The sequence below is a fragment of the Lethenteron reissneri genome, chromosome 35, assembly GCF_015708825.2.
Source record: "Lethenteron reissneri isolate LAM-NWPU_2019-01 chromosome 35, ASM1570882v1, whole genome shotgun sequence".
Classification (NCBI taxonomy): Eukaryota; Metazoa; Chordata; class Hyperoartia; order Petromyzontiformes; family Petromyzontidae; genus Lethenteron; species Lethenteron reissneri.
In genome coordinates, this window is record NC_083813.1 from 3,299,923 (window position 1) to 3,312,504 (window position 12,582).

Consider the following 12,582-nt stretch of genomic DNA (forward strand, 5'->3'; position numbering starts at 1 on the left):
ACAGGTGTGCATTGTGTCACGCACCGTCACGGGTGCCACGGTGGCGAGGAGATGTTAACTGCCTCGCCAGGTATACAGGAGGTTCGTGGGTTCGTTCCAGATCCCGACCCTGACACCTCCTGTGTATTTGGAGTTGTCTCTCTCTTCCCGTGGTCACGTGGATTTTTCTCCTCGTGCTCTGTTCTTTTTTTTCTCCTCCACACTTAGAAACATGCGTTGAGAATGTTTGGCTGCTGTACATTTACACATGGTAAGCCACTTCGTTGAGCAATCATTCGTGGCCGGGTCGCATCTGAAAAATAGCTAATAGCTCAGTGGGCCTTACCTGGTAAAATAAAAATAATGTTTATAGTTGTAAATAGGTCAAGCCCCACTCTTATCGTGTTTTTTGTACCGTTTGTTGCTGTAACCTTCTAACCCGCCTCCAGTAGACGACTGTGAAAAATATATTTATAGTTCATCGGATTCCTCCAGTATACATACATATTCTGATTCTGACAGAGCGTGCCTCGACGATGACGCAATAATTTGGCGCCAGAGAGATGTGGCACGAACTTGAGCATATTGGCACAAAGTGGAAAGAAACGACGAAATGTGCAGTGGACACCGACGGGCCACCTGCCCATGGATCGTGAGGATGATTTTTGACCCCCCCCCCCCCCCTTCGTCACACGGCGTCACAAAAAGTCAGACCCCCCCTCAAATATGACGTCACAAAGCTCTGCCCCCCAGCCCCAAAATAAAACATGCTTCAAATCGCTTTAAACTATCGTCATTGTAGTGCGTGCTTAATGTGGCGCTGCACTGTGCTGTTGTAGGAGAAAACATTTATCAAAAAGTCTATTTAATTAAGTAAAACGTGTTGTCTATATTTATTTAAAGTTGCGCATTTTGATGGAACGTCACATTTCTCAAACCCCCCCCCCCTCGTCACACATCGTCACAAATGTCTGACCCACCCCCCCCCTAGGTGTGTGACGTCATTTATGGACGGCCCCTTATTACCTGTCACGTGACTCATCCACCTCGTCCATAATAATTATGTTTTTTGGGGGGGGGGGGGGGGTGTTAGATCGCGTAAACACAAATGTGTCGTTAAACTCGCCACCACCCGCCCCTACGCATCCAATCCACCTCGCTTCAGTTAGGGGCCGTCCATAAATGACGTCACGCACCTAGGGGGGGGGGGGGTGTCAGACAATTGTGACGATGTGTGACGAGGGGGGGAGGAGGGGTTTGAGAAATGTGACGTCACATCAAAATGCGCAACTTTAAATAAATATAGACAACACGTTCTAATTAATTAAATAGACTTTAAAAAAATGTTTTCTCCTACAACATCAGAGTGCAGCGCCACATTAAATACGCACTACAATGACAATAGTTTAAAGTTATTTGAAGCATGTTTTAAAAATAAAAATTGGGGGGGCAGAGCTTTGTGACGTCATATTTGAGGGGGGGTTCTGACTTTTTGTGACGTCGTGTGACGAAGGGGGGGGGCGGTCAAAAATCTTCCAAAATCGCGTGACGTCATTTATGGACGGCCCCTTAGCAGCCCTGTCACGCACCCTCTTTCAAATTGTTCCCGTCCATCAAGTGACGTCACACCAGATGTCCCCGCCCCGTGCAGTGACGCACGCGCAGAGGAGGGGGGGAGGGCACAGCACGTGACCGCGTGACGTCACCACGAAGCTCGCGTCTCCGACAAAGTCAAACCCATCACGAGGCCTCCTTTGCCAGCACCAAAATATATCAATAGGGTTTTCCCCCTTTTTTCTGGCAACAAAACTGACACGTTTTGCAAGGAATCATGTTCACATTAACCACGATACTTGCAGTCAAATGCAAAAAAAAAACAATACTCTGATAATTTATGCACTGTCCTTGAAACTGATTGGTCCACACCAGAGACAGCTTTTCTTAGAGCCTAGTCTCATACGGTGTTCGACCAGATGACGCCAAAATGCGCACAGTTCAAAGACAACGCACTATCAGAGTAATGAGAGCTCGGGGTAAGCATCTACATCATGAGGCCTCCTTTGCCAGTACCAAAATATACTAATAGGGTCAAACCCGCGCGTGATGGTGTCATAGCGGTTAAAGCCGTCAAACGACGTCGCAGCGTTTGAAGGGCGCGTGCGTCGTCAATGGATGACGTAGGCGCAACGTTCCCTGCCCGATTGTGACGTCACGCAGACATGAAGCCCCCCCCCCCCTCCTCCCCCATGCTCAATCCACTGCTGGATGATGTTACTCATAAAGCTGTCACCCACCTGTCTCTTGCCTCTCCCCCCCCTCTCTGGAATGCCCTCCTACCACCGTCTCTCTTACCTGAGGCATTCGGGGCCATCCATTGAGTAGGTACGCACAAATCTGTCAATAATATTAACGTGTTCTTGGTTCTTTCGGTAAAGTCACGTAGAAGGGAAATAATAAAATAATAAATATAAAACATCATAAAATACAATTCTCACGACGTTTCGACCACAACGCAAGCAGCCGTCCTCAGGTGAAGAACAGGTCTGTCGGAAAGACAGCGTCTGAATTCAGACGCTGTCTTTCCGACAGACGTCGTGAGAATTCTATTTTATTATGTTTTATTTGTATTATTTTATTATTTCCATTCTACGTGACTTTACCGAAAGAACCAAGAAGATGAATTCCTGCAGTCACGAAAGCTTTAAATCGAAATTTAATATTAACGTGTTTAAGCAAACAGATAGTAGTACAACGTCGGCTACATTAAATAATTAAGTTGTGTACCTTGGCCACTTATTTTGCTGAGCTGCGTGATAGCTGCAGTCAGGGGCACTGTGGCACACGAAGTGACACCTCTCCCATAGTCCCACCGCTCCCTGTAGGACTTGTTTTCTGACAGCTGAAGATACTCAACTATGGCTCATTTGAAGGCCAATGTAGACAAATTGTTATCGAGGCTTCACCCCCCACCCCCCCACGTTTCCTATGCGTACATTGTCAGGAGACCCCCATGCACAAGCGTACGCATTTGGGTTAACCCCCCTCCATGCGTACGTACTAAATTGATGGCCCCATATTAAAATAACCAAGGCTCTTTTTTCTTGTATTATTGATAACCACCGGCTTCTTCGTATTCTTGCTTCTTTCGGTAAAGTCACGTAGAAGGGAAATAATAAAGTAATAGAAATAAAACAATAAATTTCTCACGACGTTTCGATTGCAACACAAGCAATCATCATCAGGCGTGAAAACCACAGCAAGAAATTTTGAAAAAAGTGGCGTTTTTATTTTATTTATATTACAGGTGAAGAACAGGTCTGTCGGAAAGACAGCGTCTGAATTCAGACGCTGTCTTTCCGACAGACGTCGTGAGAATTGTATTTTATTATGTTTTATTAGTATTCTTTTATTATTTCCCTTCTACGTGACCTTACCGAAAGAACCAAGAATATGAATCCCTGTAGTCACGAAAGCTTTATATAAAAATGTAACCACCGGCTTAGTTATTGGATGTAACAAATGCCCATATATGAGTTTGTGGCTCGCGTGGCACGCGTTGGGGGTTGACGCTGGACATCACTAAGGGGACGGGCCAAATTCAACTGAAGATTTGTGTAGAAGAAAATCTTCATAGCTCATCGGATTCCTCCAGTCTAAATAAACAATTATGATAATTGACATTCGCTTCGCCCTTCCACGGATCTACGGTTTAAGACTCGTGGCCCAGGGTCACATTTACCACTGGAATTCTCCACAGCGACTAATTGGGGAGCTGCTAATGAGAACCTTGGAATCCCAACTTCGGTGTCGTCGCAAACTTGTGCCGCTTTGAGTGTTCAGTTTGTCCTTCCCCTCAACTCCGCACCTCCGAATAGCAGCACGGTTGGCTACGTACGGAGCGAAAGAAGAACAACGTACGGTGACATACATACGCGTGACATTCCAGTTGCTTTGTGTTTATATTTACGAGATCTAACCCAACAAAAATAAAATAAAATCCCTTTATTATGGACATTACACAGTCTTCTCTGTTCAGTCATTCGAACATTCCCTGGCCTTCATTACAATTTGACAACAGAATCTCAGCTTGCCTGTTCTTGCCATCGATTATCACGTCGTTTCGATTTAAAGCTTTCGTGACTGCAGGGATTCATCTTCTTGGTTCTTTCGGTAAAGTCACGTAAAATTGAAATAATAAAATAATAAAAATAAAACATAAAATAATTCTCACGACGTTTCGGCCACAACGCAAGCAGCCGTCCTCAGGTGGAGAACAGGTCTGTCTGCCCCCCACCCCCCCCCCCCATTCAGACTCTGTCTCCTCGACAGACCTGTTCTCCACCTGAGGACGGCTACTTGCGTTGTGGCCGAAACGTCGTGAGAATTATTTTATATTTTTTTATTATTATTTTATTATTTCAATTATACGTGACTTTACCGAAAGAACCAAGAAGATGAATCACGTCGTTGTTTATCCAAACAACAACTTTGGACAACATTCTCCCTTGACCCCCACCAGGTCTCCCTGACGTCACCCACAACAGCCGGCTAGCTCGTGCGTCTGACGTCACCACGCAGGTGTTTCTGACGAGCCGACGTCACCACGCACGCCCCCGTGCGTATTACATCACGCGAAACGTTTCTGATAAATGACGTCACCACGCACGCGCGAGCGTCATGACGTCGTCGCGTCACACCCGCGAGCGTCATGACGTCACCGCGCCGACGAACGTTAACGAGCAACGCACGAACGGCCCGCGTGCGTGATTACGTCACCACGCAGGTCACCGCTATAAAACGTCATCACGCTGGCCGCCTACGTCACCGCGCCGCTAGAGGGCCGTCGATGCTGTCGTCGTCCTCCTCCTCCTCCCACCCGCGCCATCATCATCAGCAGCAGCAGCAGCTAGCATCGCGACGCAGGGGCACCGGGGCAAAGCGGCGCCCGCTCGCCGCGACTACCGCCAACCCCGCGGCGCCCACTCGCCTCGTCCGATCTGCGGCGGGAGGGAGGCAGCGAGCGGCAAAGGCGCGGGCCGAGCCACGACGGTTCGAGCCGAGTCCTCCGAGTTGTCGTCCCCCCTCTCCCCGCCCGCTCGCCCGACCTCCCCATCATCCTCATCATGGACCCGCGCATCTCGTGGATTCAGCCGGAGCAGCTGGGCCCCGCCAGCACCCTGTGGATGCACGTGTGGGAGAGCACGCAGGGCGGCCCAGCGGCCACGGGTCCCCCCGCACTCCCCGGCCTCGCCTGGAGCCGCTTCGGCGGCAGGTGTTGGAGGAGGCCTCGGGCTAGCGGCTGTGGACGTGACCGCCGCCGCCGCCGCCGCGACTCTCTCGCTGCCTCCCGCTCCCTCTGCCACTCCACCACCACCGCCGCCGCTGCTGCTGCTGCCTCCCGCCCGTAACGGCTTCGCCCCGGGCGGCGAGGCGGGACCGGGAGGCCCCGCGACCGTGGCCACCGCCGCCTTTGGTTCGGGGTCGTCTCATGGCAGTGGCGGCGAGTGCCGTGGTGGAGGTGGTGGAGGAGGTGGTGGAGGTGCCTGGGGATGTGCTGCGGCGGCCGCTGCTGCCGGGGCCGCGCGGGAGAACCGTGCGAGCACCTACGGCATGAACGCGCGCATCCTGGCGGGCGGCGGCTACTGCACCCCGTGGAAGCGGAGGGACTACAGCGAAGGCGTTGGCGGGTGCGTCTGCCTGCTGCTGCTGCTACTGCTGCTGTTGTTGCTGTGTGTCCAACGGTGTGCACCTAGCCTGGCACGAGCGCTGTGTGACGGTGGCGTCGTGTCTCTTGTCCGTTGTCTGTCGGTTAACCAACAAGCACATGGATGGGGCTGTCCCGTGACCTGACATTTGAGCTTTTTCACAAGTCGGCGTGGTTTCAAAAGTACACCTAGCCTGGCACAAGCGCCGTGGCAATGTCTTGTACCCGTCGGTTGTCTGTCGGTTAACCTTTAACAAGTAACATCGATGGGTCTGTCCCCTGACCTGACATTTGAGCTTTTCCACAAGTCTGCGTGGCTTCGAAAGTACACCTAGCCTGGCACAAGCGCCGTGGCAATGGCTTGTACCCGTCGGTTGTCTGTCGGTTAACCTTTAACAAGCAACATCGATGGGTCTGTCCCGTGACCTGCAATTGAAATTGCCACCGTTGGCGTTGTTTCAAAAGTGCATCTAGCCTGGCACACGCGCTGTGGTGATAGCCACTGTTCCGTTGTTGGTGAATGTTTGCTGATGCGTGCGTTTGTGTCGTGTGTGTGTGTGGTGTCTGTGTGGTTACGACAGATCTAGAATGATTGTACATGCCGTGATGTGTGTTGGATGTGGCGTTTTGTTTGTGTGTGTGTGTGTGTGCTTGTTTAGTGCGTGTTTTTCGAGGATTGCAGAGTGCTATTCAGCAATTTTATGAGCAGTATCATTTGCAGTCGAACTCGCCACTGATGCGGTTTGAGCACCCACCTACATGAATGCTCTCACTATCAATCACTGCCATCACCACTAACGCTTATCTAATGCCAATTTCACTGCGATCTACCACTACCGTTAGGCGCCAACCAATACCACCGCAAATCATTCCCAAGTGTCCCTTACAATCGATATCAACTACTTCCACCACAAAGAATTGCCCGCGACTAACTGCTGCTGCCGGAACTACCAACCCCGAGCATTAGTCCCCTTGTCCTAATTACCACCACCGTCAAGTACGACTACATTCGTGCATTGCTACAGTACTTCATAAGAAACAATTACTACTACCCAACAATTCGAAACCTGATTAAATTAGCTCCCAGGGCAATTCTAAATAAACTGTTCTGTTTGGAATTCCCACTTTTACCAACCACTGCTCTTTGAAACCACCCACTAACTACTTAAACAAATGAATTTTTCATTCCATCTCAATAACCATCACCAGCGAGTCTCGGGTAATATTCAGCCAGTGTTCATTCGTCTAGTGACTGTTGCCATCAACCACCGTCTAACACCACCTAAAGCTGGCAGTGTGACTTGCCTATTACCAATACCAAAACCACTGGCACTGCAACCCCTTCATTACAACTCTTAAATCCACCGCCACTAACCCAATACCAACAAAATATAATCCACTCGGAACCACCCACCGCTGAAACTTCCAAATATTAAAATTGGAATTCGTAATGCCCAGGACCCCTCCACATTGTCAACTACTGCAGTATATTACAATAAATGATGCTGTCACAACCACCACTACCATCAACCACAACTACAGTAATATGAACCATCCTCAACCACTTCTGCTAACCAACGACTTCTTAAAAGAATGATCATCACGAACAACAACAGGTTGATTTTTAAGGTGAAACTCCGTCTGTTTTATCGGTCATTGAAATGAGAATAATGTCTCTTTTTCAATCTTCAGGAAATATGTTTTGAAGATGCCCAGTTGGATGAAGCATTTATCTTTTTGTTTGAAAGTAAAATGGCTTATTTTTAAAGTGACCTGTTTAAATAAGTTTACTTGAGCTGTGAACGTTACATAATCAGACAACTGCAACTACCTATTGGCCACTACCACTAGGAACTACCAATGTCATTTACTAATACCACTGCAAACTACCACTCCTCCAGTCACTCGCAATCACCCATAACCACCAGCCCCCTCTACCACCAATACCACTGTGACATACCCTCCAGCATTACCACAATCTACTGACACAACCATGAAAGCTATACCGCTGTCACTACCTTCAATCGCTGTCACTTGCATTGTCCACCAGGTACCACAACACTGCCACCAATCCAATGTTAATTGCCAAAAACTTCCGCGACTACACTATTTACCACCGTTTAAATGCTGTTTTTCGACCATAAAACACGAGCAGCACCAAGTAACAACACTCATCGCTGCCTTGCCAGGAAAGCCTCGCCAAGTCCTCTCGACACTTTTTCAGGAGGCTCCTTCCCAAGTTTGTGTGATCCCAGCTTAGTCATTTGTAAATAATAATTCTTCAGCATTGAAATTTTTGGGCAGTACCAGTAAAGTGTTTTTTTTTTACGTAGACTTCCATTGTCAATGTTAATGTATTGTTTGTGCTAAATCGCTTTCATTACAAATATGATGTTCACAAGCAAACATTTAACATACGAAATTCCTCCATTTGGTTAAGTAGAACACCGTAAGTATTTATTTTACCGCTATTTAAAAGGTATGTTCAGTTGATTTCCACTTCATTTGCTGGTTACATAATACCTCTTGGGGATTGTTAGTCGTGTAACTCATGCCAGTTTCATTGGAATATAAAACTTGAGTCGTTTATGAAACTTGGTGGCACATGTATTTTATACAATTGGCCATTGTGTTCCAAAGACTGATTTTAAATGTTCCTGATACAAAATGTTGCAAGATGTTTTTTTATTGAAGTTAGGATTCCTCTTTCCAGGGAGGAAAATGTATTTGTTTCTAACAGTATACCTCGAGTCTTTTAATTGGAAAGCACAAATACAATGGCTTTTGGAAGCCGTTATCCAGTTCGGTTCTTTATAAAAAGATTGATGGTCCATGACCCAAGAGCAGATATTGGACTTGTCCGGTACCATTTTGAGATGGCATAATTCGAGTGGTTCCAATTTCTCTTTTGCCAACAATGAATTACGTGAACCATTTGAAATTAATGGCGTTATCGAATACTTTACTATTATTGGCCGTGTAAATTGGTACTTTTAAAGTTTTGCTGCCTTCGTGTCTTACCAATTTATGTTCTTGCCCATGGACTATTGAGAGTTCATTAAACCATATCCCTATTTTTACAAATGATCCTCAACATAATCGGGAAGGAAAGGAAAAGGTATTAAGTTAGTTTTAATTTAGAATTTTTCGGCATATTATTCTTGTAGGTCTGTGATCAGGTTTCCATCCTTATTCCAGTTTGGGACTGTTAAATCCACCGTTATCTCTGGGGTTTCACCTGTCACGAGTGAATGAGTGAGTGTGAACCTGTTTATAACGGTGCCCTTTTTTTGCGTGAAGTCTGGAGAAAAGTGCCCCTTGAGTGAAGATGGAAATGATGCCCTTGGTGTTTTTTAAATGTATTATGTGAATCTATTCTTTTAAGGTCTAAGCCAGGGCACTGGTTAATGTGCATGGGAGATTTAACCAGCCACAGAAGCCAGTTATTCGGTTTTATGCCTCCTGAATTGTCCTGAAACCCATAGTACACATGCTCCAGACTACAAGTGGAATGCTGAGCAAAGTGTTTGAGCGGTGCCAAGCCAGTCTAGATTTAGCACTCGTTAGTCCGAAGGCAACATTTGGCTTCCCTTGAAATTCGCTGCATTGGCATATTTTTGGGTCGTGATTCGATCCAAGAATTGATTTTTTGTTGTTGCAATCATGGTACGCAGGATTCATGATAATTAAATATGTAATCAATTCCCTTATATTTACCCAGGAAAGCCTCGCTGAGTCCAACTTTTTTCAGGAGGGCCCTGCATTGGAATGTTTGACCAGTTACTTTCGAATGCTTTTGGCTTTAAAGAGAACTGGAGTAAGATCTATGCATAAAGAGGGGTGACTCGAAGTTCCACATGGATAGATTAAATTTGTTCCTGGATTCTATCTATTGGTCATGCTACCGCAACATTTGATATTCCCGTGTAGTCCCCCATTCAGGTGCTATAATCCTGCTTTTCCTTTCTTAGAGTCTGAACTCTGTCATAGGGCACATGATGATTTGGTCATAGTCTTTAGAACTGCTTTTTTATATTTAGTTTGTTTCCTTTTCCCCGCACCCCTGATTTTAGTGTGGTTGGCTACGTATGGTGCGAAAGAAGTTCAGTATACACCTCAGATTTTTATCATAGATTAATATCAACCTTTTGCAACAAATGTACATGTAACAGCCCTTCGTCAATCCACTGCAGCAGCGGGAATTATTTGACCATATTTTACGATGCTGGTCGGTGCATTAATTGCAGTTTTTGCTAATTATTTGCGAATGTTACACTTGGGCTATTGAAGCAGGTACAAGTACAAACAGAAGAGGTGCATACAAAAAAACTAAATGATAAAAATTAAGGGGAAAAAATGTTGATCCTTGAATCAAATCGCAACTTGAATCGTGTAATTTCAAGGAATCGACCGTGAGGTTGAATAGTTAAAACCGTGCAGCACTTTCATAGTAGGAATACTACAATTGCACATTATTCAGTCATTGTGTTGCATTGCAAACTGTAGTACCAATTTAGAGAGGTTATAATTTACTCAGTATAATAGGTTGGGCAGGTCACACTCTAATGCCTGCAGTTTTAATCGAAATTTTCAATCATATATCCAGTCGTTACGACAATGTTGATCGGTCTCGCAGGGTATCAAATAATCTCGACCAATGTAATTATATTTCACCTGGCTGATAAGGTGTCTGAGGGAGTGGTGGGGGGGGTAGGAGGCTTTTCTACAAGGGACAAGGGGAAACCCTGAAGCGGTCTCTGTATCATGGGGGGGGGGGTGCTTCTTGCTAAAACTCACGGCGTGGTAGCATCAAATCGCTTCCGTCGTAAAATGTTTCAAAATATTGGCAGATATTGACCCCGGTGTTAATGTGTCGTCAAGCGTTAAATTAAATCACGAGTCTAAGTTACCATGACACAAAGATGCCATTGCAATCACATTCTACGTGTAAATGTGACGGCTGGCAAGCCAGAATGATTCTGCGTCAAATCATCGTGGCCGTTTACCTGGGCCCCCACTGATATTGGCTGAAGAGGTGTCGTTTGAAAGCTCTTGAAAAGGGGCTTTCAAGTTAAATGCGGCTTGTTTGGGCCTCTTTGATGACGAGAGCTTATCGTCACCTCGCGTAACCTACGACCCGTGAGATGAAATGCGCAGCCATGCGTGGATTTGACACCGAATAACCCCTTTTGGGAATGAGCTACTGCAACGAACGAGGCGCCACTGGCACATTGTCGGATTTGATGTGAAACTAAAAGTCAAATCGCGCCTGCCTTGCACTGGCAAGCAGCGCTCCTCCTTGAGCCAGTGTTCGAGATTCCAGGTTCCACATCAATGACTCTGTTTGACTTCCCACCCTGTGTGGAAAATGATTTTCATCAACACCAGAGGCATGCCAGGCCACATTGACCCGTGATGGGGCTTTGAACTTGCAACTATACATGTGCTTTATATTTGGAATGTCATATTTAACCCCTCCCACCAGCCCCCCACAGTGATTCGATGATCTGTTGTGATTTGGCATCGTGTTTAAACATACTCATAGGTTTTTTCGGTAAAGTCACGTAGGTAAAAAATAAAATTTAAATTAATAAAAGTAAGATAAAAATCACGACGTTTCGGAGGCAACACAAGCTTCCGTCTTCAGGTGGAACCGTCACAGCACGATTGCTGTATCAAGTAAAGATAAATTTTAAGAGACCCGTCCTTGTATATATACTGGTTGAGGGGGGGAGGAGCCAAGGTAGGCACCTGGATCGGAGTTTTGTATTATTATTGTGAGGTTGGTGCGGCTGAGGCTGCTGCTAGGAATGAGCCTTTGTTGTGTAGACTGGTTGAACTGCGAGGTGCCAGAGTTGTTAAGGTGCGGCTGCTGAAAATGGGGCTGAGCCTTTGTTATGTAGATGGTAGAAGCAGAAAAGGATGTCAGGAAGAAATAGCCCTTTGCTATGTTGCTGGGTGGGTAAAACTTAAAGCAGGAAAGCAGTGTGTGAAAAAAGAAGCTAAACATGATAAAACAAAACTGGTTGTCAGTAAACTGTACGGTAACTAAAGAATGGTGCCTGCCAAATAAGATGGTCCAAATATGTGTAGTTAAATCTTTTTTGCATGGTTAATAACATCTTTCCAATGATTACTCAGTTTGTACCCATCGTCACGGTTGAAATTATGTCTGTTTGTATATTTGGATGGCTTCGTGTACAAACCTTTGATGGTAGCCAGGAGGTTTGCAGAGTACCTTGGTCTCGGAAAAGACAATCTCATGAGAGCCCACAGCGTTGTAGCAATGATCGGCAACGGCGGAAGAATCGGTCACGAAAGCTTCAAATCTATAATCGTATTTAAATTCAAGAATCCTATTAATTTGTTATTACGATGCCTTGACATTTTCTAGTGGCTTCATAATTTGGCAACCGATATCAAACACAGTACAGCCTTTGCGTGATGTTTATGCTTTGTATTACATGTCTTAAACAAGTCCAAAAAGTAAATTATATTGGTCTTCTTGATTGGTTAGGCAGTGCTGTCGGTGAGCACCTGTTTAGAGCAGCACCGCTAATGAGGGATGAGGCCAGCACCACACCTGGCTGAGTTTATATCTAAAAATTTTAAATTTACTGGTTCTGCAATGTGCTTGCATGCAGCCGAGTTGAACTAGCGGATTGCCAAGGGGGCTTCAGGCACCACTCGTGTTGGCTATTGCCACCAATCAAACACGCTTTGCTAGTCTTGTATGCGCATTGAGAGTGACTAGATCACCATTCCCTGCTTGTGGTACTTGTACCAGAGTAGGTGTGTTGGGATTAGATCACAGGGAAGACAAAGGTGTTGATATAATGGACTAGGATGGACCGGCATATGACATTCCAATGCACACTGTGTATATCGGCTATTTCTAT

The 12,582-nt window shown here is 46.1% G+C and overlaps 1 protein-coding gene across 1 annotated transcript in view; it reads left to right on the plus strand.

Annotated features, from left to right (window-relative positions):
* The first annotated feature begins 4,656 nt into the window (after positions 1-4,656).
* The window catches only part of LOC133350752 (terminal nucleotidyltransferase 4A-like), a 44,109-nt gene continuing 36,183 nt past the window's right edge, over positions 4,657-12,582 (plus strand). Inside the window, exons 1-2 of the mRNA XM_061565475.1 lie at positions 4,657-4,710; positions 4,816-5,666. Of these exons, the coding sequence (XP_061421459.1) occupies positions 4,657-4,710; positions 4,816-5,666 (905 nt within the window). The remainder of the gene's footprint in view (positions 4,711-4,815; positions 5,667-12,582) is intronic.